At 34.6% G+C, this 24,201-nt stretch overlaps 1 protein-coding gene across 8 annotated transcripts in view; it reads right to left on the bottom strand.

The window, feature by feature from the left end:
* Nucleotides 1-412: 412 nt before the first annotated feature.
* Nucleotides 413-24,201, bottom strand: part of PPP1R12A (protein phosphatase 1 regulatory subunit 12A) — a 150,685-nt gene continuing 126,896 nt past the window's right edge. For 2 of the 8 annotated variants that reach the window (XM_079936688.1, XM_079936689.1), the window contains exons 20-25: nt 18,759-18,775; nt 17,373-17,508; nt 14,222-14,326; nt 8,686-8,733; nt 5,665-5,715; nt 413-2,896 (exon numbers count right to left, since the gene is read on the bottom strand). In XM_079936688.1, the coding sequence (XP_079792814.1) occupies nt 2,810-2,896; nt 5,665-5,715; nt 8,686-8,733; nt 14,222-14,326; nt 17,373-17,508; nt 18,759-18,775 (444 nt within the window). In that variant the 3' untranslated portion in view covers nt 413-2,809. Of the gene's footprint in view, nt 2,897-3,949; nt 4,560-5,664; nt 5,716-6,459; nt 6,491-8,685; nt 8,734-14,221; nt 14,327-17,372; nt 17,509-18,758; nt 18,776-24,201 lie in introns of those variants that run through there. The other 6 variants (XM_079936684.1, XM_079936685.1, XM_079936683.1 and 3 more) reach the window with 4 other exon arrangements.

Raw genomic sequence — 24,201 nt, 5'->3', positions numbered from 1 at the left:
CATTTGGTTTGAAGTATTTGCATGTGAAATTTTCTGTATGGAGGACAAAGAACAGTAATATCTATCATTCTGTGAGCATGCACAGGGAAAGTACTGGAAGTAGAAACAAGAGACACAGGCTTACTACAAGTCTTTTACCGAAGTTCCCAAATCAGAAATGCCTCTTATCTACTTACAGATGTGTAGTAGATGGGGGTTGAAACTTGGACAAATCTAGGTTGGAGAATGATCTACTATTTTACTATTTTACTATTCAATGGAATATCATCCGTATACGTATTCCCAAGCCTATGTTTGCAACTACAAAAAAGCATAGGTTTAATTTGGAAGCCACAAAATACTTAGGTAAATGAAATCTTTTGCTACAAAGCTACTATCTTGAAACTCACTTTTATCATTATTTTTTACCCACTTATTATCATAAAAAAACTAGTTCTCAGATTCTGCACACAGACAGCTTTATGTAAAATATATAAACATTTGTCCAAATTGATACACAGATTGCATAAATACGGCAATTAAGATTGCATTTACAGATGTGCATGTACAATGTTGTGCAAATTATCACAATATTACAATTTCAAAAATTATTCCAATTGGAATCCAAGTAAAGCAATTAGTGAAAAAATACCCATGCAGAATTTAAATATCTCAGAACAAAGGTTTAAACGTCTTCAGTAAAAGCTCACACATTTAAAATAGTTTTATTCATTTTATTTGTATATGTCAAAATACATTTTTTTTCCAAAATAGTGGGTTTTGCAACTAGTTTCATGCAGAAACAAGGTCTGCTCAATACTACCAATAAAATCAATATAGCACAGTAGCTGTTCAGTTTTAGATACAAAGAATAAATAACCTAAATACAAAACACTAAAATATTAGAAACATGTATTTAATCATTCTTCACAGGCATCCAAACTTCACAAATATAATCCTTAGCATGCCTAACTGTTGTGCAACCAGAACATGTTGCAGTCACTCAAACTGACCAATTATCTGTATATTTTACGTCCACATAAGACCATGGAAATTCTTTATATTCAGACCAACCATTCATACAGTTCAAATATAACCAAAAATAAAATTCCCACAACTATCCTTGTACCTTTAAAAATCAAGAATCCTGAGCTTGGTAGTAAGAGCATAACCTTATATCTTCATAAAACCAATCAAGAAAGAGAGGACTTAAAATCCTGCTTACCAAAACACCTTTTCCCAACCCCAAAGTAATCTAAAATAGGCAGTAGAACACAATGACCTTTTAAAATGAAGGGGGTACAAATTCACATTTAATATAGTATACAATACAATCAATAATACAATTAGCTACTATAAGCTTTACAATGTACAATTTATTCAAATGGCTGAACTGTTCAGTGGTTAAGGAGACAGTTATGTGCCAGAAAGATAGAGTATTTTTTGCATGGTTTAATGAAAATATAAAAGCTATTTGTCCAAATAAAAGCCATCTTCATATGTACTTGGTTTTGCTTTTTTTTAAAAAAAGGCCACTGAAATGTATAAAATGGTCTGAACATGATGGTGGTATCAAAGTCAATGCCTCTTCACATGGCAATAACAGTGCATTTAACACGAACTCACGTTAAGTCTGCAAATGATTTCATAGCATTACTTTGGCTAGCACAACAGTTATAGACAGCACTCAGATAAATACAGGTATGTGAAATGTGAAGTAATTACCTTATGGAACTTTAATTATGGTTGAATACTATCAAATGAAAACTGCAAATAAAAGTAAAAGCATTTTACAGTAGAAAACTTTTGTAAAGATAGGGCTCCACATAAACGTGTTATTTTAAAAGTCTTTATATCACATTGTTAGCAAATTTTGTTTTTAACACTATTATGGAGTAGCCTACTTTGCATTAACAGACATTTGAAATAAGAAAACAGTCAAGCATGCCATGTGGTGGTCTAAAAATCAAAACAATACACTTATTTATATATACAGCATCACTCAGTACCTGCTAAAATGAATGTGAAGATTAAAGAATCTAACATCTTATACTACAATAATAAAAAACAAACAAAACAAAAGTGACCAATGAAGGCAGAAAACAGGACTTAAAAGAATCTAATCTCAACTGACTTTAAAGCATTCATATAAGGAATAAATGCATATTGCACAAACAGTGAAAGCAAATGTTCCACCAAGCAATTCAGTTCCAGGTGGGGGACAACACAGCATTAGCCTAATATATGACAATGATCTCAGAAGAGCAAGTGTTCTTTTCTGTAAATGAGAAAGCTGTGAGACAGGAGAAGGGTCTGCCACATGAAGAGTTAGAAGGAAAAAATACAAACCCAAACTCAGATGAAAAGCAAAAAAAAAAAAAAAAAAAAAAAATTAAATATCGAAAAACTGGAAACTGTGGCACATCAAAAAATGCTGAATAACTGTCTTCTGTGAGAGCTGAGTTTTTGTTGACACAAAAGTATTTATGTACAACTAAGGCTTACTGGTTAAATATCTGAGGCATATCTGGCCTTGAACACTTTCCTTATATGCTGGAGCTGTAAACAAGTTTTCTCAGTCATAAAAAAAAAATCTTCTCAGCAGCTGCATTAACATGAAACAATGGTCTTGATACAAGGAAAAAAAAAAAAAAAAAAGAAAAACACCAGAAAATTAAACAAAACAAAACTCCTAGATAAGAGGGCATTTGGCAGGATATCCAAAAATGACAGTCTCCAAGGATTCTTCCCAGGCTTCCAGTGACTGTCAATTATGGTCCACTGGGTTACTAATATGTGCAATTCCAATTACTTGCTGCTTTTTCTTTTTTTATTTGGAAAGTTTGCTTATAACTCTGATCAAGGCCCCATTTTCATCCTTTAGCCTCTGGTTGTCTGCTTTTAAGTCTGGTAACATCTATGAGAGGAAAAACAGAAGAGAAAGTTTTAATTCAATAAAAAGATAAAATATGATTCTTAATAAATGTTATATTTTTACCACAAGACACATGAACAAGCTTTGTCAGTTATATATATTTCTAGTGACTAAAACATGTATCAGGAAGAACCCCCCCCATTTGTGAAGCTAATTAGTTTAATAAATGATGAAATGAAAGGTTTATTCTCCCAAAGTTATCAATTGAAATGTACTAAATCACTTGACATTATGAGTCACGAGCACACCGTATTAGAGCAGCCAAGGAAAGGAAGCCTATTTTTGTTAGGATAGGCTCTTAAAGGGAATTCCTTTAAGAGTTCCTGTCAGCCTAAATTAAGGCCTTTTGCTTTATTTATGTCAGACCTCAAACCATACTGTTATTCCACAAGAAAACCAGCTTATTTAGGGAAGTTTTGAGGGAATTAGACTTGTTCTAAATTATTAAAATTCCTTAAATGATTTACCTTGTACTAAGTTTAAGTGCCTAGTACAATGTCTGATCCAAGATAAGTGCTAAATTAAATGGTAACAAAGCAATTATTACTATCATTAGAATAGTATAAAATAATTTATAAGCCAAAGTAGTAAGTCTGAATTTATAAAAATATTCAAGCATAGAAAAATATAAGTAGTATTTGGAGTAAATAGAAAAACACACCCTTACATCCTGAAAACAAAACTATTTTTTGTTTTACAGACAAACTGAAGGAGGGGGTGGAATTATTATAAGTTAATTGGATTTTCTACTAAGAATGATTTAAATCACATGTGCTCTGCCAGATTTGCTTGGAAATGGAATAGCTTATATTTTAGACATTAAAATATACTTTCCAAGATATTTAGGTCTCTTTCCTCAGCTTTCAAAATGTACTAGGTTATCAAATTAGATAAAAGTAAAACTACTTGCAAAATTACCTTAAGCAAAATCTTTATGAAGAGTTTAATATTATGTGGAACCAATCAATTCTTACCTGTGCTCAGAATGCAGGGATATAAAATACAGTAATCTGAAGTTTATTAGGATAACTAGTAAGTTTATTAGGATACCGCTGTTAATAGAGAACTACGTGAATATTAACGAAGATGGTTCTGACTGAAAATGACATTATTTTGAAAAGCAGATAATTCATGTTTAATCTTCGGCTTCAACATATATTAATTACATGTAAAATACATGTTCCATTTTCTTTCTAGTAAAGAGTTTTAAACAGCCATATTTTTAAGTGCTAAAATATTCGTAGAGCCAAAATGTGCATTAGCTTTGCAAAAGTGCAGACAAGTCTTTTATCTAAATGCCTCGATCATTCCCTCAGTTTACTGCAGTTTATCAGTCACAATACACAATTAGTGACACTTTCTAACATTCTGAGAAGCCATGCATAATTAAACAGTTATATGATAAGCTCCAGACACAATGGCATTAATTTGTAAAAGTGAGCTCAAGACACGCTTACTAATACAAAAACACCTGCCTGGCTCTACTAAGAAGAAATGATGAAACTATAAATTATAGATTCACAGACTGCAGTTGCCTACAGAACCCTGAGCGCTTGGCTACCACTCTTGTCAAGGCCCTATTCTCAGTCAGCAGTCGCTCATTTAATTCTCTCAGAGTTTGAATTTGCTTTATTTGGTGCAGATTCTGCAGGAATCAGAACATAAAGAAATAGAAAATAAAAAATAAGAAAGTGGAAAAGAGTACAATGAAAACATAAAGAATCACAGATAACAAATGTAAGAAGAAAAAAATTAAGAGTCTTAAAAGAATATTCCATGAAATTTGCAAAAGTAAACAGTGTAGTTCTAAAATTCCTTATCAAACAAAATACACAGGCAAACAAAATCCAAAAACATTTTCTCCAAAGCCATTCAATAATGTTTTAATAAGAAACTAAATAATTCAATAGAAAAACATTTAAATCTTGAAATTCTAATTCTATGGGCATAATTTCCTATGCATTAGTCCATTAATTCATAATGTGATAGATATTTTATGCAAGACAATGTAATAAGAGGTAATCAATTAACTATGTCATTCTTTTTTTTTCCTGAGAAGACTGTACCTTCCAATATTCAAAATGAACTTATTTTCACAGGTGATGCAGAGTTTGATAAACTGTACCTCTGACTGTCCACTACTCTAATGTCCTTTATTTTTATTTATTTATTATTTTATTATTATTATTTTTTTTCGCGGTACGTGAGCCTCTCACTGTTGTGGCCTCTCCCGTTGCGGAGCACAGGCTCCAGAAGCGCAGGCTCATCAGCGCAGGCTCACGGGCCTAGCCGCTCTGCGGCATATGGGATCTTCCCGGACCGGGGCACGAACCTGTGTCCCCTGCATCGGCAGGCGGACTCTCAACCACTGGGCCACCAGGGAAGCCCCTAATGTCCTTTATTTTCAAAAGAGAACATTTCTATAGTGATCCCTCCTCACCAGTTATTCTCCAAGGAACAGAGTATTTAAACTGCAACAAATAAATGATAAATCCCAAATCTTATAGTCATTATTGTCCAATTTATTCTATACCTGAACATCAAAAGTGCCATGAAAACTGATTAACAAAAAGATTTGGGTTTTAAATACTTTTCTAGCTCACCTAAAACCTGGATTTAGGAAGAAAGAAAAGCACAAGATATAGATAACTCACAAACTGTATAAGCAGCTTTAAGAACAATTAATGTAAACATAGTATCTGTAATGGTACTGTAAAATTTGAGTTTATACTGCAGCATGATTTACTTACTTTGAGCTCTTCTTCCATTTCAGATATTCTTCTTTCTAGAGCTCTTCGTTCCTAGGTGAATTTAAGGTACTAATGTTAACGATATAAGTATTATATTCTTAAATTTTCTTCTAAATTGTGAAATAGTGACACTTTAGAATAAAAAATTAAATCAGGAGCAGTGTAGAAAAAGATGCGATGCCAGTGATGTGTAAAGAGCTTTCCAAAATTTGAGAGAAATAAATATGAGGATCATTATTTTGTTACTTCCTGTAAGCTCTTTCTTTAAAGCTTTGACTTTCTGGTAAGATGCTACATAACACGTTTAAACTGTTTTTAGTTCACATAAAACTTAGGTTAGGGATAGAGTAAACCAATACTCAAGACTGAGGATTGAATAGAAAAGAAAAAAAAAAAGAAACTCACACAAAGATGCAATTACTCTATAGTGATAAAAAGCAGAAAAGCAAGAAGCAAACGTGCCTAAAATATCTGTACTTTAAATTTCAAAAGGATCTAAGAAATGTTCATCTCCTCCACCCACGATGTTAACTAGTCATTATTTGTCCAATTGACTTTATAGCTTTGTATTTAGTTTGATACTCTACATAGCATTAATGCAGTGAATCTAATGAAGAAGCAACTGTAGCATTTATTTTAAACTACCTTGTTTCAAAGAGTGATAGGCAAAGGCAACATACAGTATATTACTGCAGTGTACAGTTTTATTCTCCCTTAAATAATAAGCATTCTAAGGTGTTATGCAAAAAGCAAGCAGCAGTAATTAATGTGCTTAAAACTTTGGTTAGGTCATACCGCCCAGAAGATACTGACTCTTGCCGGTCACCTTTCAGATACAAACCATTTAAATTTAGTTTAATCACACTGAAACTATTTCTAAGACATTCTTTCCCAGATTAATAATTAATGTTGATATTTAGTAAAGCAGTACATTTACTGTAAATGTTAACGTTTTTAGAGTATGTGATTTTAAAAAATAGATGAAATCCTACCCATAGTCTTATAAGTACTGTGTTATTCTACTATTAGCATGTTTAAACATTATTACACAGACAAAAATGTTACTTTTGATAAACAGACCTTTCTCCTATTTAACAATACATCCATGACACATTCATAAAACCACTGCACTTCTCAAAATATTAGGACATATAATATTATATTTGATCCTCATAACTTTGTGAAATATCAGCAACAGCATTATTTCCTCCAACTGACAGGTAACAACCCCATCATTCTCAATTTTATTATGTGCCTTCAAGATTTTAACTATGTAGTGGTAAAGCAAGACAAGAGCATTATACTGAACTGCCTCACTGCCAAACTGACAACTGTAAAGTTGCAGGAAATTTCTTATATTTAACAAATAAACTTATTACCATTTAAAAATATGGTTAAGAGAAAAAAAATGCATATAAAGTGCTTAATTCAGTGCCTGCCTGGTATGTAAAAGAGTGCTGAATAAAAGTTGGCAGTTATTATTAATACTAGGATTACCAATGTCTGTTAAACTGAAAGTAGATTAGCTACTTCATAATTTATCTGCATTTGACAGGCAGAAAGAGGAGGTCAGGTGAGAATGTCAGAATATGAACATGTATATATTGTAGGTGTATAAGCCTAGATGAAAAAAAAAAGATAAACATTAAACTGTCACTTATCTCTACATGATAGGGAGATTTTATTTTCATCTTTTGTTAAAATTTTTGTAATAAATACATTACTTTCACAAAAATAAAATATTCTTAAAAATGTGACTATCTCAAAAATAAATAATATTTTGATTAAGTATATGGTTATCTATGTCTTTCATCTCAACTATTAGTATGGATAAAAGAGAACTGAAAACATTTCTTTACTGTTTCACATATCTTGGATGTAAAATTCAGTAAGTTATACTGTGGTATAATAATCAACATTAAATTTAATAAAATAAGTGATTCCAAATTTTTAGCAATTATAAGTTAGATCAATAGTTTTTTAAATGGCCCAGAACAACGATTTTTAAAACCTCATGAAATCATAATAAAACTAGGAGTTATTATACGTTACAATTTAGTAAATGACATAGACATTAACTGTTATGTTTATATATTTGGTATTTTTATCATTTCTCTCCTTTTTGGGGTCAACAAGGTAAATTTTTAAAATGGAATGGAAGAAAATATTCTCATATCAAGTGCTCTTGACTATTTATTCTTCGATCTAGAGATCAGAGCTCCACAGTATGTAATTTCTTCTCTGGCTGAAACCTTGAAAATCTAGCCACTGCTCAGCTGTACTACAGGTACTTTTTGAGTTAATTTTTCCATTAACTTTTGATCATTTATAGATCTTCAACTGCTCAGACTAAACTTGTGGAGTTTTTCTTATGCCCACTGCCAAATCCCTGGGCAATAATAATAATAAAAGGAGAAAAATACAAGTGAATATATCACGGCCAGATAAAAAATTGCAGAAAGACATAAAATGGTAAAAGGATTTTCTTGTAATCTTTTTTTTGTTTGTTTTAGAAGAGCCTACTTAAGTTAAATATTTAAACTGAAAATTAAATAAAATATTGCTAAATTAACTTTAAAAAGAATTTGAAAATTTGGTCCCCAGATCTTTAAAAACTTTAAGAATGGAAGTATTTTAATTTTGTAAAGAATTAAACTAAATGTATAGATGATTAAAGTGTTTTAAGTATATCACCACAGAAAATCAAAGAGAGATAAATGGCATTTTAAAAATATCAGATTCACTATCACAATGTGTATATTTCATAATTAAGGCAAGATTTTTTTGTACATTAAAAGAATAACATGGTAAATTAAATTTAACAAGGTAATTTCACCCCATAAGACTCTATAAAGAAGATAAGCTAGAAAACATTCATAATCAAATTATTGAATATTAATTTAAACTAATTAAAACTACCATCTATAAAAACAAAACTAAAGAAAACCAAAAAACCTACCATTGCTTATATAAAAAACAAAGGGGGAAATTGATTACTTATTCAGTAAGATGGACACTTACCCTTTTTTCCATTTCCAGTAGTGACCTATCAGCAAATCTTTCTTGTCTCTGCAAGGAAGTAAGAAATATAAAAGAGATGTAACTGCAATAAAGATGGGGAAAGGGAGAGGACCACAGTAACTCTCCTCTACTGGTATTCAAAGAAATCACACTATTCAGGAGTAATACACAGGTGTAAGCAAAGAACAGAGAAAACAGGATTTCTACTGAAATAATAAAGAGTTAGAGGAATGCTTAGGAATACAATGGTCTCCACAGTTCTCATCGTTTATGTATCGGTTTTCCTCGGGTCTTTACAGCTGAGCTGAGAGTAAGGATGGGTGAGTACTATGGAGCAAAGCCAAATATATCCTAGTTTTCCCTCCGATGTTCAAGCTCTCTCTTTTCCTACACCAGGAAGAGTGGGTAACCTTAGTGCTCAGAGTCCACGACCTTGACTGAAATGTACTTTGGACCAGGTTGTGTGACTGTATTCATGCAGTCAGACTAGTAAACTGGCCTTTTGGTCCTCTTTCACAGCTACCTTAGTTTTGCTCACTCCTTCTCTAGAGTTTTTTTCCCCAATCATCCATGTTCCAAAATTGGTAAGAAGGTTCATATCCACTGTCACTTATAAGAAATCCTAGCCATATAACTTTTCTTCTGGTAAGGTCAGGTCTCATTTGTTTCTGCTTCTTGTACTATACAATCAATTAAAGTTGATAAACACTGAGATCTGGGGGATGAAAAGGGCCCTTGGGGTTTTAAGCCACATGCTGCACTCAATACCAGAGAGCTGTGCATATATGGGTATTGAGCACAGGACCAGTTAAAAAACAAGTGCTTAGTTCTCATTTACATTGACCTCTGTTCATACATCTCCCTTGGGATTCCTGGTCTATTTGCTGAAAATGAATTCATCAAAAGGCTCATTCCCTAGAAGCCAATCTGCTGAATAACCAATTTAAAAAATTTACCAAACATGGTTTTTGACAACTACTTAATAAGAATGCTCTGCTATGATCATTAACCACAAAATATACTTTAAAAAACTCTCTCTACATACACATATATGGTTCATCACTGATTAAGCACAACTTCACTGTTTACTTTGGTGATTTAAAAGACATTTCTTGGGACTTCCCTGGTGGCACAGTGGTTAAGAATCTGCCTGCCAATGCAGGGGACACGGGTTCAAGCCCTGGTCTGGGAAAGTACCACGTACCGTGCAGCAACTAAGCCCAAGTGCCACAACTACTGAAGCCCTCACGCCTAGAGCCTGTGCTCCACAACAAGAGAAGCCACCGTAATGAGAAGCCCGCGCACTGCAATGAAGAGTAGCCCCCCGCTTGCCACAACCAGAGAAAGCCTGCACACAGCAACAAAGACCCAAAGCAGCCAAATAAATAAATAAATTTATTAAAAAATAAATAATTAATTAAATAAAAACCATTTCTTTAGGGGACTTCCCTGGTGGCGCAGAGGTTAAGAATCCACCTGCCAATTCAGGGGACATGGGTTCGATCCCTGGTCTGGGAAGATCTCACATGCCGCGGAGCAACTAAGCCCGTGCACCACAACTACTGAAGCCCGTGCACCTAGAGCCCATGCTCTGCAACAAGAGAAGCCAACACAATGAGAAACCCGTGCACCACAACGAAGAGTATCCTCCGCAACTAGAGAAAGCCCATGTGCAGCAACGAAGACTCAACTCAGCCAAAAATAAATAAATAAATAAAATAAATAAACAAAACAAACCAAACATTTCTTTATATAATTTTCTCTTCTGTCAACCCTTTCAACATTCATATTTTTGTATCATCAGGGCTTGTAAACCAAGTTACTTTTTGACCCTTTTTTGCACAATTTCTTTTTTAACGTTATAGTATATAAATAAAGATCTAAATCATGGCCATCTAACTTGTTTAATTTATTTTAATTTTTTTTTTCCCCACACTGCACAGGTTGCAGGATCTTAGTTCCCCAACCAGGAATTGAACCCATGGCCTCAGCAATGAAAGCATGGAGCCCTAACCACTGGACTGCCAGGGAATTCCTAATCTGCTGTTTTAAATGATTTTGTTTTTTGTGCTTACTCTTCCTGGAAAAATAGAAGTTAATGTATTCCCATTGCTTACTGTTAGAAATCAAATTCAGAATTTCAAATAAGATGAGACTTTCAGGGATTTCCCTGATGGTACAGTGGTTAAGAATTCACCTGCAAGGCAGGGGACACAGGTTCGAGCCCTAGTCTGGGAAGATCCCACATGCTGCGGAGCAACTAAGCCTATGTACCACAACTACTGAGCCTGCATGCCACAGCTACTGAAGCCCACGACCTAGAGCCCGCGCTCTGCAACGAGAAGCCACCGCGATGAGAAGCCCGTGCACTGCAGCGAAGAGCAGCTCCCACTCACCGCAACTAGAGAAAGCCTGTGAGCAGCAACGAAGATCCAACACAGCCAAAAATAAATAAATTTTTAAAAAGATGAGACTTTCAGCTAATTCTGATATACTTTTGATGTTTTTATTTTATTTTTAATTAATTTTATTTACTGTTTTTATTTTTGGCTGCATTGGGTCTTCAGTGCTGCTTGCGGGCTTTCTCTAGTTGAGGCGAGCAAGGACTACTCTTCGTTGTGGTGCGTGGGCTTCTCATCGCGGTGGCTTCTCTTGTTGCGGATCACGGGCTTTGGTGGGCATGCAGGCTCAGTGGTTGTGGCTCACGGGCTTCGCTGTTCTGCAGCATGTGGGATCTTCCCGGACCAGGGCTCAAACCTGTGTCCTCTGCATTGGCAGGTGGATTCTTAACCACTGCGACACCAAGGAAGCCCAACTTTAGTTAATATTTTTGGTAAATATTCTAGTTAAAGCTGTTAAAATAACAATTGGTAAACCTGGTGAATTGACATTTGACAAAATCATTATTCATCAACTGGTTTCTGGTAAATTAACCTATTTCCCTCCCTTGGAGACTGTACAGGGAGTAGGGTGGCTGGGTTAAGGCAGGATTCAAGGATTCTAGAGTCCTTGGCTAAATACTATCACACAGACCTGAACTTCAACTTTAATTCTTTTGGCTGTGCTGCGCCTTTTGCACGATCTTAGTGGATCTTAGTTCCCCAACCAGGGATTGAATCTGGGCCCACGGCAGTGAAAGCACGGAGGCCTAACAACTGGACCACCAGGGAATTCCCAAGATTAATTCCTAACAGGATGATCATTCCCTTGGAAAAATTCCACGTGACTATCAAAATTGCCACTACTATGTATATTCATGAACAGTTACAAAAGAAATGTTAAAAAAAACCCCCAAAACATCAGGTGGAAAGATGCACAGTAGATTCACAGAGATTAAATGCTCAGGATAAGTAACTCTAAAATTGAACAGAAAGTTTAATGTCCTATCAGTTTTACTTTTACATACATCCCTAAATTTTTCAAATGACATTTACATAGTGTAAGATACTAACTCTGAATATTTACTCAATATCTCATACTCTAATTACCCCTCCTATTATTAATTCAGTATACTGGGCATGATACTTAGAATGCCTGCTAAGGCAGAAGCTGTCATACTCTTTAATGCAGTGACTTATTTCTCTGGTGACAGTCAATGGGATCAGAAATTGGTACCTGACCCAAAGGAAGCTTGCAATAGTTGTCCAGTGTCCTATGAAATGGTCACTAATAGGTCCATGGGCACTAACAGGACTGCTTCACGTTGATGATAACTGGCTAATTCTATCAGTTCCCCTCTCTTCTAGAGTTTGAATGAGAAACAAATAGGAAGAATTAGATGACAAGAGAGTAGGTAGAAAAGCAGAGAAACATAGAGATGGCAGTAAGCAGTGGAAACACAGATTAGCTGAATCACCATAAGACAGAATACTACAGTAGGGAGCAGTGGACACTTTTATTTAGAAAATATTATGACCAAATCTCTAGAGCTGAAACTATTTTCAGGGAACTAGTTATAATATTTTGCAGTGGCTCACTAAGCTACTAATGCAACCGGAAGAATGACGACGTTCCAGTTTACCATGAAGCCTAAGTGTAAGACGGCAAGTTTAAACTTGTGTGACAGTCCAAGTTTTTATGACACCTCACTATGAAACGTGTTCTTGTTCTGTACTTCACTGTGTATCTTCATAGTAAACCCTCATTACCTGATGGAATCTGAGTCTTCATAGCCTCACAAGGTTAGCATGATACCTGCAAATTTAGCACAGTCTCCACTGTACATAGACAATTGCTTCACAATGTAATAGTGGTTAACAACAAAAAAGGACCTGGTAATAAGTGTAAGTTCAACATAGAGAAGTAATTTTAAAAATTATGAGAAAGATGAGTATAAAAGAATGGTCACAGAAAGTATGCAGTCTCATTTACAGAACTGAGGACGCCATTTTAGATCAGTGTTTTCAAACTGGATTCTAAAAGTTTAGTGCAGAAATGTGTTTATGCTAGAAAGTCTTATGTTAAAATTAAACGAGTTTGTTTCCTTAAAAATTACAGGACTCGGGCTTCCCTGGTGGCGCAGTGGTTGAGAGTCCGCCTGCCAATGCAGGGGACACGGGTTTGTGCCCCGGTCCGGGAAGATCCCACATCCCACATGCTGTGGAGCGGCTGGGCCCGTGAGCCATGGCCACTGAGCCTGTGCATCCGGAGCCTGTGCTCCGCAACGGAAGAGGCCACAACAGTGAGAGGCCCGTGTACCGCAAAAAAAAAAAAAAAAAAAAAAAAATTACAGGACTCGTTAGAGCCTTTAACATATAAATAAACCCTGTAAAATCTCCAAGATATAGAACATATAGTATTTCTCAGTTTCTTGGATCACAAAGCTCTTTCCTCTTCTTTTTTTTGTTTTGAAGGGGGGCAAGAGAAGGAAGAGGGAATGTGCCAGAACTATCTCCCAGAACTAGTGTTTTATGAAAAAAGAGCTTGGGAAACAATTCTTAGATCATACACATCCTAGATCATATGTACAAGGCTGTGAGTTCTGCTTGGCTGTCCTAGTTTTCTTGTCTAAAATTATCTCTTACTAGGTTGTTGCACAGAAGGAAGGTAAAAGGAGTTATGACTAAAATTATCTTCTTCCAGAATTATTATGTCAAATTATTAAACAAATTATTATGTCAAATTATTAAAAAGGTATTTTTATTAAACAGGAAACATTCATAATGAATAAAAATTATTATACAAAATTTTATGGCTTTAAGAAGATTCCGTATAGATAGATGCTTTGCCTTGCTACATTTGGTATGTTGGAAATAAGCATTTAAAATCCTTCATGTACCACAACATAGGTATTAAAAGGCTTAAAAATACTTTGACTTTCTACCGTAAGGTTATATACGTTCATATTTTAAATTCACTTTAGAAGAAAATAAATTATTGGTAAACTGTATTATCTTGATTCTGTCCTATTAATAAATAAGCTTTTATCAATAACCAAACTTATATCTAGAACACAAGAGAACATTTCAATGCAATTTTCAGATAGAATAAATCACAACCATTATCTTTAGAGTAACAAAGAGAAAAAGGTACAAACCTGGGTGGCCTTTTCCAATTGTAATTTAAGATCTGTCAGTTCCATATTTGTATCATGTAGTTGTGCTTTCAGCTTTTCATTTTCAGCTAGAATTTGTTCATAAAGCTATACAAATTAGGGGAGAAGAACAAATTACTTTTCTGCTTTTTTACTATTTTAAGAAGATTTCCCATTGATTACTTTACAATATTAAAACAGAAAGATTAATGTAACATACGAACTATTAAAGAAAGCATTAAAAATATTTTAATGCTTTGTGGTCTCAAGGCAGAAATTTTTGGTTATTCAGGTGTATTTGTCCCACATAAACTCTTTAAAAACTAGTTCTGGTATTTAAAATTTATTACTTCACTGAAAATCCTAACTTTTCAGTTTGATTAAAAAAATTCAGTTATCTGATAAAGAGGGACCACACTGTGACCACAGCTGGAGTTCAGGAGCATTATGATTTTTATTTGGGGTCTCTGAGCTTTTCTGCCTATCATTCACTCTTTAATTCCTGATACTGAGATGGGAGTATCAGTTGCATTTATCATTATACTTGTATTATTTTTACTAAAGGTAAAAGGAAAGCAAAATATTTCTCGAACACTTTCATAGCACTTGAATCTACTACTTCTTTTTTCCTCATCTCTACTACTACAACCATAGATGTCTACAATCATCTCTTACCTAGATATTTCTATTATTAGAATTGTTCTCCTGACCTCTCTTTAATCTGTTTTATACAAAGCAGCAAGAGTTAAATTTTCAAAATGACAATCTAATAATTTTCATAGGCCAACCATTCCATTAACCTCCATACATTAAAAAACCCTTGAATGGCTTCCCAATGTTCTCAGTATAAGGAAATCCTTAAAACAGCCTGTAAGGCACTGATGGTTTGGTCCCAGCCTACACATCTGTAGGTGCAAACTCACACCACCATCCCCTTCGTTCTACTAGCCATACTGAAAATTTAATTACTTCAATACATCATGTACCCTCCCACCACCAGGCTGGTTTGTGTGCTTGCCCTTCTCTCCATCTGGAACACTTTTTTCTCCCATTTTTGCCAGTTAACTACTAATCATCCTTCTGTTCTTGGCTGAAGTGTTACTTCCTTAGGAAATCTATCCTTAGGCCCTGTCACTTTCTTTTGTTACACAATTTTATAAAACCGTTTCTTTATTTCAGGATAATGGTTTCAATTTAAAGATTATCCATTGATTTGTATCATTATATGATAAGGTCTGTCTGGAAGATGCTCATAAGAGCAGGGACAGGATCTCCATCTCCACTGCCCATGAGCAGAACTTCACTACTAATTTAAGCACAATTCAGTGTTCAGTTCTTTACTGAACGAATGAATCTTATTCCTAACATAAACTGACCCCCTACCTTCCTTTTCTTGTTGATTTGGCTTGTAAGAAAGTGGGTGATTCAAACAGCTGCCAAATACCTGGGGACATGTACAAATACCACACACCTTCCTCCTCCACAACAAACTTCATTAGGTTTATTCAAAGCTTACAATATGAAGAATCATGATCTTCAGAATTCTAGATTATTTTGTTGCCAGGACTTATTTCTTAATTAGTTCCATCCTTAACCCTTAACAGCACTTGAACTATCTCACAAGTTTTTCGGTTACCTAGGAAATACTATACTGTCCTGGGAAAAGCTATATTCTTTGTTTGGCTGCTTCCTATTAACAAATAAAGAAAAGATTTCCCATGCACGCACAACACCCTCCCCCCGCTACCCCACATCTACTCAGTGCCCCCTTTTAGCTCAACCACAGTATTACAGTACTGGCCTGAGAGACTTAAATGTGCAGGAAGTCCTGGGTACTTTCCCTCTTGCGTCTCCCTCCCTCCCACCCTCCCTATCTCACCCCTCTAGGTGGTCACAAAGCACTGAGCTGATCACCTGTGCTATGCGGCTGCTTCCCACTAGCTATCTATTTTACGTTTGGTAGTGTATATATGTCCATGCCACTCTCTCACTTTGTCACTGCTTACCCTTCCCCCTCCCCATATCTTCAAGTCCATTCTCTAGTAGGTCTGTGTCTTTGTTCCCATCTTACCCCTAGGTTCTTTATGACCTTTTTTTTTTTCTTAGATTCCATATATGTGTTAGCATACGGTATGTTTTTCTCTTTCTGACTTACTTCACTCTGTATGAAAGGCTCTAGGTCCATCCACCTCACTACAAATAACTCAATTTCATTTCTTTTTATGGCTGATTAATATTCCATTGTATATATGTGCCACATCTTCTTTATCCATTCATCCAATGATGGACACTTAGGTTGCTTCCATGTCCTGGCTATTGTAAATAGAGCTGCAATGAACATTTTGGGACATGACTCTTTTTGAATTATGGTTTTCTCAGGGTATATGCCCAGCAGTGGGATTGCTGGGTCGTATGGTAGTTCTATTTGTAGTTTTTTAAGGAACCTCCATACTGTTCTCCATAGTGGCTGTATCAATTTACATTCCCACCAGCAGTGCAAGAGGGTTCCCTTTTCTCCACACCCTCTCCAGCATTTATTGTTTCTAGATATTTTGATGATGGCCATTCTGACCGGTGTGAGATGATATCTCATTGTAGTTTTGATTTGCATTTCTCTAATGATTAATGATGTTGAGCATTCTTTCATGTGTTTGTTGGCAGTCTGTATATCTTCTTTGGAGAAATGTCTAGTTAGGTCTTCTGCCCATTTTTGGATTGGGTTGTTTTTTTTATTGAGCTGCATGAGCTGCTTGTAAATTTTGGAGATTAATCCTTTGTCAGTTCCTTCATTTGCAAATGTTTTCTCCCATTCTGAGGGTTGTCTTTTGGTCTTGTTTATGGTTTCCTTTGCTGTGCAAAAGCTTTGAAGTTTCATTAGGTCCCATTTGTTTATTTTTGTTTTTATTTCCATTTCTCTAGGAGGTGGGTCAAAAAGGATCTTGCTGTGATTTATGTCATAGACTGTTCTGCCTATGTTTTCCTCTAAACAAATAGCTTTTTAAATTCTACTTACCATTAATTACCAAAAACTGAAAATTTAAGTAAGTTATTTCAATAAACTGATTTAATTATGAGTTTCCAGGAGTAATATCCAAACATAAAAATCTCAACAAAAAGATTATTTTTAATTAAATATAAATAAATAACCCAGTACCTTTTTAAAGTCAGTTGAATCATCCTTTTCTAGCCTGCTACTGTAAGGTTTTCTTTCTTCTGAGTAACTGTATGATCCAGAGCGACCCAGCAAGGAATCATACCGATCACTAGCTGATGTAGAACTGATTTCATATCTTCAAAAGATGAGTTTGAGTCAAAATCTTTATTATAGGCTTTCACAACTTACATTAACATGCATCCTAGTATATTAAACTAGATATTCCAAAATAGTAGGTAATATTCTCCTTCATCGGTTATCTAATTAACTTTCATGATATATAATAAATAAATGGGAAGTTATTTTTAACACTAATTTCCCTTAACTAAGAAGGGAAGTTCAAAATCTCTATATTTGAAAGTCAAAACTGGTTTTACATCATGATGAATTATTTCAACAATTTTAAACTGTACATTTTTTTCCCCCACATTTTAATATCTCTAAAATCAGAACAAGGCTTACAATTGATGGGTATTATAGTTTAACTGGTAGCACTTTTCCTTTTTTTAAGTGGCATACAATTGTATTTTAAAATTAGTAACATTTTAGATGATGAACTAACTAGTCTATCCGAAGTGATAGATAGTACTATGCCATTTTATATAAGGGACTTGATTGTCTGTGAATTTTGGTATCCGCTGCGGAAGCCGGGGCGGGGCGGGGAATCCTGGAACCAATCCCTCAGGGATACCAAGGGACAACAGAACAGTTTGTCCTAAACAAGAAGAACATACCTCATTTGAAAATGAGGATCCTCTTATTATCTAGTTCTGAATTTGTGTTACTTTTTCTGATAAATGCTACTGCCTCTACACTTCAATTCAATAGAATCATCAGTATATAAAAATTTGTTCTTAGTTTTTACAAAGCTTTGGTTAACAATTATGGGCAAGAGGAACAAAAATTAGATTCAAGGATATTGTGGAGGTTCTCTGAAAAGATGAACAATTTGAGCTAGATGACACTTTTAAAAAGTGTCTTCATTGGTTTTCTTTTATCTGAAGCAGGGATAAGAGAGAAGATTCTGAATACCTAATGAAATAAATTTCTGGTGGGTTTCATCAGTCTCTGATGTGAATAATGAGATGGTCAGTGTTGAGGTAACTTAGGATGGTTAGGAAAACTAAGAAAAGTTATCACTGTTGCAAAGATCTGAGAAAAAGTCTTTCTTAGTGACTTACTATAACTATTGAACTAGAAGTAAAGCCATTGATAAAGAAAGCTATTAACACTTATCAGGTCATCTAAATATCTACAGATTTTTTTATTATTAAAATAATTCTACCAACTTAAAAAATTTATAAATATCTAGCAATATATTTTTAGAAAGGATAAAAATGAGTAAAAGGTCAGTAAAAGAAAAGAAAAAAAAAAAGTAAAACATACCTAGAAATGGAATCCGTCTATAAAGAGAGAAAAACATAAGCATAACTAAATTTTTATGCTTTCATTAAAGTAACTTATTGATTTATCAAGAAAATTTAACATCAATACTATTTTCACACTATTAAACTAACACCTATTTATTATATACACTTTAATGTAGTTGTTCTTACAAAGAAATTCTAGAACAGTCACTGTATATTTCTACTTGTCTAATACTATACGATTACATTTGCCAATTTATAGTCATATTTTGTGAATTTCTACAAAATGGCACCATACATTATTTTTTTAATTAGAAGGAAAAAAAGAGAGACTAAGACATATCCATTACTTACAACCTGTTTAGCAGGAAAAAGTAACATTTATATTAAGAAATGCAAGTTTATTATGGGACATCTCAAAGCAATTATCTTTCCCATTTTTGTTTTTGAGGCCATCGGAGACAAACAAATGAATGCCTAAAGTATTTTATGTATGACAGTATATACATATTTTGCTTAAAATTTATTTTCTGGAAATCCAGCTATACGTTCCTTCAAAGTTTAGCAATTAGGAGACAGGAAATTATAATTAATTTTCTTAAGCAAGTGGTATGCTATACTGAAGTTCCAAAACTCTTCTTATCTAAATAGTGAAATGATTAATAGGATAAAATAGTCTTATTGAAGTCAAAGAATTTTTGGGGGATGGTCATCTTTAGCTCTTTCTCTTTCTACTGAAACACGCAATCTATAATTTTCTATAAAATAACTATTCAGAAACGGTTTGTTAAATTTCTGAAATTAGATATTTATACTTACCCTGAATGTACTGTGAAATTACTGGGTTCCTTTGGGACTGTCTGAAGTCTCATTCAGACTAAAAATGTCTTCCTAAGTCTATTTAAGTTTCCTTTGCAAAACCAATTTCTTACCTGCTTCCTATTTTTTTGATGTAATGCTTTACTTTATTGATTTATTCTTTAGTTTTATAATAATGAACAATTTTGAAGTTAAATTTCAATTTTCATGATATCATTCAAATTCATAAGCTGCTAAAAGAGTAGATTTTGAAAGTTCTTATCACAAGAAAAAAAACTTGTACTTATGTGTGGTGATGATGTTAACTGGACTTATTGTGCTAATCATTTCACAATACACAAATATTAAATAACAACTTTGTACATGTGCAACTAATATAATGTTATATGTCAATTATATCTCAATTTAAAAAAAGAGCAGAAACAAACAAAAGATATTATTTATCCAAATTCAGGAAACTAGCCACACATGAAATAAAATGTATACATATCAAATGAAAACATCACATCTCACCTCACAGTCTGCACTCTGGTTCACTGATTTAAAATTTAAGAATAAATAAAAACTCCAAGTAGTCACAGAAATCACTCAAATTCTATTTCTTTGCCTTTAAAAAGCATGGTTTTTAAAGTATTGGTTATGTTTTATATTTTAAAAATTGTAGTAGAAAGCACATAAAACAAAACATACCATGTAAGCCACTTTTAAGAGTATAGTTCAGTAGCGCTGACAATATTCACACTGTTGTGCAACAGCTCTCTAGAATTTTTTTCATCTTGCAAAACTGTGATTTTATACTCATTAAACAAATCCCCATATCCTCCTACCCCTAGCTCCCGGCAACCACAATTCTACTTTCTGCTACCCATGAGTTTGAACACTCTAGGTACCTCATTTAAGTGGAATCATACACTATGTGTTTCTTGTGACCTGCTTATTTCACTTAGCATAATGTCCTTGTGGTTCCATGTGTTTTAAAATTATTTTTCCAAAGTAAAAATGCCCTTTAAGTTTTTCTGATTACAGTACCATAAGCTCATATAAAATACCACAGTATAAAAAGTTCCTCTATAATTCCCCATCTCTCAAACACCCTAGATAACCACTGTTAATCTTTTCTGTATACATATCTTTGTGAACACATAAAATATCTATCCATGCAAATACATTCTGATATATTCCCAACTAATAGACAATGAGGATGTTTTCAATATTTTGCTTCAAGAGCCATGCTGCTGTTAACACTTTAGACTTGTTTTTCCAAACTTAAGTCATTTCATTGGGAATATATTTCTCAAAGTGGAATTGCTAAGCTAAAAGGCATGAACTTTTTCTCAAGCCTTCAGATTTGTACTGCTAAACTGATTTCCCAAGAAAACATATTAATTATAATCCCAAAATCTTATATGAAAATGCCTATTTCAATACTAATCACGCCAAACCTAAGCATTATTAACCTTTGCCAATTTCACTTTTGTATTAATTGTTTGGTTATTAATGAGAGTAAATGTACTTTAAGCTTGTTGGCCATTTATATTTCTTCTTTTGTAACATTTTATAAATTTCATGGATTCTGCCTCTGTTTTACTGTCTTTTAAATAGTACAAATATCTTTTAAGTGCTACAAAAGAGGGCTAAGCTTATTTACTTTTTAAATATTTATTTATTTATTTATGGCTGCATTGGGTTTTCATTGCTGCGCACAGGCTTCCTCTAGTTGCGGCAAGTGGGGGCTACTCTTCGCTGCGGTGTGCGGGCTTCTCACTGCGGTGGCTTCTTTTGTTGTGGAGCATGGGCTCTAGGCGCACAGGCTTCAGCAGTTGTGGCTCACGGGCTCTAGGGCACAGGCTCAGTAGTTGTGGCGCATGGGCTTAGTTGCTCCACGGCCTGTGGGATCTTCCTGGACCAGGGATCGAACCCCTATCCCCTGCATTGGCAGGCGGATTCATAACCACTGCACCATCAGGGAAGTCCAGCTTATTTACTTTTTTTTTTTTTGCGGTACATGGGCCTCTCACTGTTGTGGCCTCTCCCATTGCGGAGCACAGGCTACAGACGCACAGGCTCAGCGGCCATGGCTCATGGGCCCAGCCGCTCAGCGGCATGTGGGATCTTCCTGGACCGGGGCACGAACCCATGTCCCCTGCATCGGCAGGTGGACTCTCAACCACTGCGCCACCAGGGAAGCCCCAGCTTATTTACTTTTAACTGAGCAAATGTGTCTCAATTTTAATAAGGGCATCTTTTTTGCCATTTTCTAGCTTTACATGTTTAAATAATCAAATCTGCTAATCTTTTCTTTTTAGTTTCTCGCCTTGGTGTCTGTCTTACTTAAATTTTTGATTTATTACTAATGTTCTTTTCATGGTAAAAGTTTTATCATCCAATAGTTTAATGAAAGCAAATTATAATAACCCGAGCAACAGAAGCCCCATTTTTGGAAAGAATGAACCATATTATGATAAAGTAATTCAAATTTCACCTTAATTTTAATTTATATCTTGAAGGTAGCTTCACAGGTAATTCAAAATATTTAACAACTTTTCGGCAACTTACAATTTAGTTTGAAGCGAAAAAGTATATGCTACAAAGCCATTTTTCAAATTGGTGAACTGCGATTCTATAAACTGAATACAAGTTTTGTTTATCAAACACACTTCTGAGGTAATGATAAAATGCACCGAACAATTGTATTGCTCATACTTTTTCACAGAAAAAAAAAGGGCTGATGCTACAAATTTTCATAAGAGAGCAACACTTATTTAGTGGAAGCACTTTTCTAGTCTATTGTAAAGACACTATGGGTTAGTGTCTTAACCTCCACTCTTCCTTTTCCTCATGGTACAGCAGTCATTAAGTTTAGATGAGATGGTACGTAGCCCACATTAGCAGCAAAACGGCTGCAATATATCAGTGGTAGGCCTTGTCTGACATAGAGGGTTGTGTAATATAACTGAATTATAAAAAATTCTCTTTGTTTAATCCAGTTTAAGCTGGGTTTTGCATTACTTGTAACTGAAAAAAATGCTAGAACAAAGTAAGATCCAAACAATCCTCTAGTTTTACAATGAACAAAGACTATTTAAATTGTTTGGAACTAAGAAAAATTTTCTTCATAGAAACAATATTCTACTCAACCTTAATGTATCTCATGTATAATTTTAACAGTAAAACTTAAATACAACATATATCAATATGCTTCAAAATTTGTAAGCCAGAAAACTTTGTAAGCCAGAATATCTTTCCCCTCCTATCCCAGCCTGCTGGGATAGGAGATCTGGGTGATATGGCAGTGAGAAGGGTCAGCTGGAGATGGTTTACTAATTCCTTTGCTTTTGTTTACCTGTCCATTGTTTTTCCTTGAAAGATGGGAGTTCATAGTGTACCAATGGGCAAGGAAGATGATGGACAAGTTTACAGAATATAATAAAGAAGAGGCATAGGTGAAATGGGGGAGTGCTGACAACTGATAGGCAAAGGGTTTAAAAATGACAAAACTTTTGCCCTGCAAATAATTTACCCTTGTTAGTAATTAATTTCTCAATCTGTCTGGCTATCTAAAGGTAAAATAAAAGTAACCTTTGGGTCAAAATAGGCCCTAAGAGTAATGTCCAGAGTCACCTAGCACAGAGAACCAACTTCTGGGCACTTCACATTATTGTAGATTCCTGCGATTGAAAGTAATTTTAACAGCTTTATGTAGGAACGCCAAGTCAAAATGAAGAAAATATGATCAGAATACGATTTCAGGCTAGACAGTGCTGAGTATAAAAGATTAAGACTAACTTATGTTGTACAGATCTACCCTTATGTGAATACAGCTCTTCTAAGTATGTCAGCTTTGTGCACAGCCAAACAATAGGGAACAGAGGGGCAAAAAAACTAGTGGGAAGAAACTTTCATCATTTGCTAGCTATGCAACCTTGTCATTCAAACTTGCCTTAGTTTCTTCATCAATACTGAGGGGGCAAGGTGGGGGGGCTTTTCCTGAAGATTATTGAGGAAGATCAGCTGTGATAATGAATGTAAAATCCTTTAGAGACACTACATTTCTAAACAAATGTAAAGCAAGTTAAAATGACCTATTATCTTCTCCAGAATACAACTTTGCCATTTACAAAACTAAAGTCTGGATCTGGTAAGGTATGCACTACTTCTGGATATTCTTTAGATACTTTTCTTTGGTCAAAGGTTATTACAGGTAGCCCCTGCTTTTCAAAAGTTCGTTTCCGCCACTTTGCTTTTACGAAAAAAGGCAAAAAGTGCAAACAGTACTCAACATGTTTTACAGCGAGCCATTATAGAGGCAGCACACCCTCAGCAGCAAAAGAGACACCGCCAAGCTCCTTCCCTGGGAACTACACTCAGTTTAAGCTGCCACAGCTTTGGACTGTGTCTTTGAGCACCGCGATTTATCTCAATTTATCTCTTGCATCCGGTAGCAAGATGTGTCCTAAGGTAATTCCCTCTTCACTTTATGTGGCTTACTGAAGATTATGGAACACTCTACTTTTGGACAGCAGTGGAAAACTGTATTCTCTTCTTTGTTTTTTCTTTTCAACTTTGAAGGTTAATTTACATATTTCTTTTCAACTTTGAAGGTTCATACAATAAACTACATCCACTTAGAGAACACAGTTTGA

The sequence above is a fragment of the Stenella coeruleoalba genome (genome assembly GCF_951394435.1).
Source record: "Stenella coeruleoalba genome assembly, chromosome: 11".
Taxonomy (NCBI): Eukaryota; Metazoa; Chordata; class Mammalia; order Artiodactyla; family Delphinidae; genus Stenella; species Stenella coeruleoalba.
This window is presented reverse-complemented; position numbering and strand designations above follow the sequence as displayed.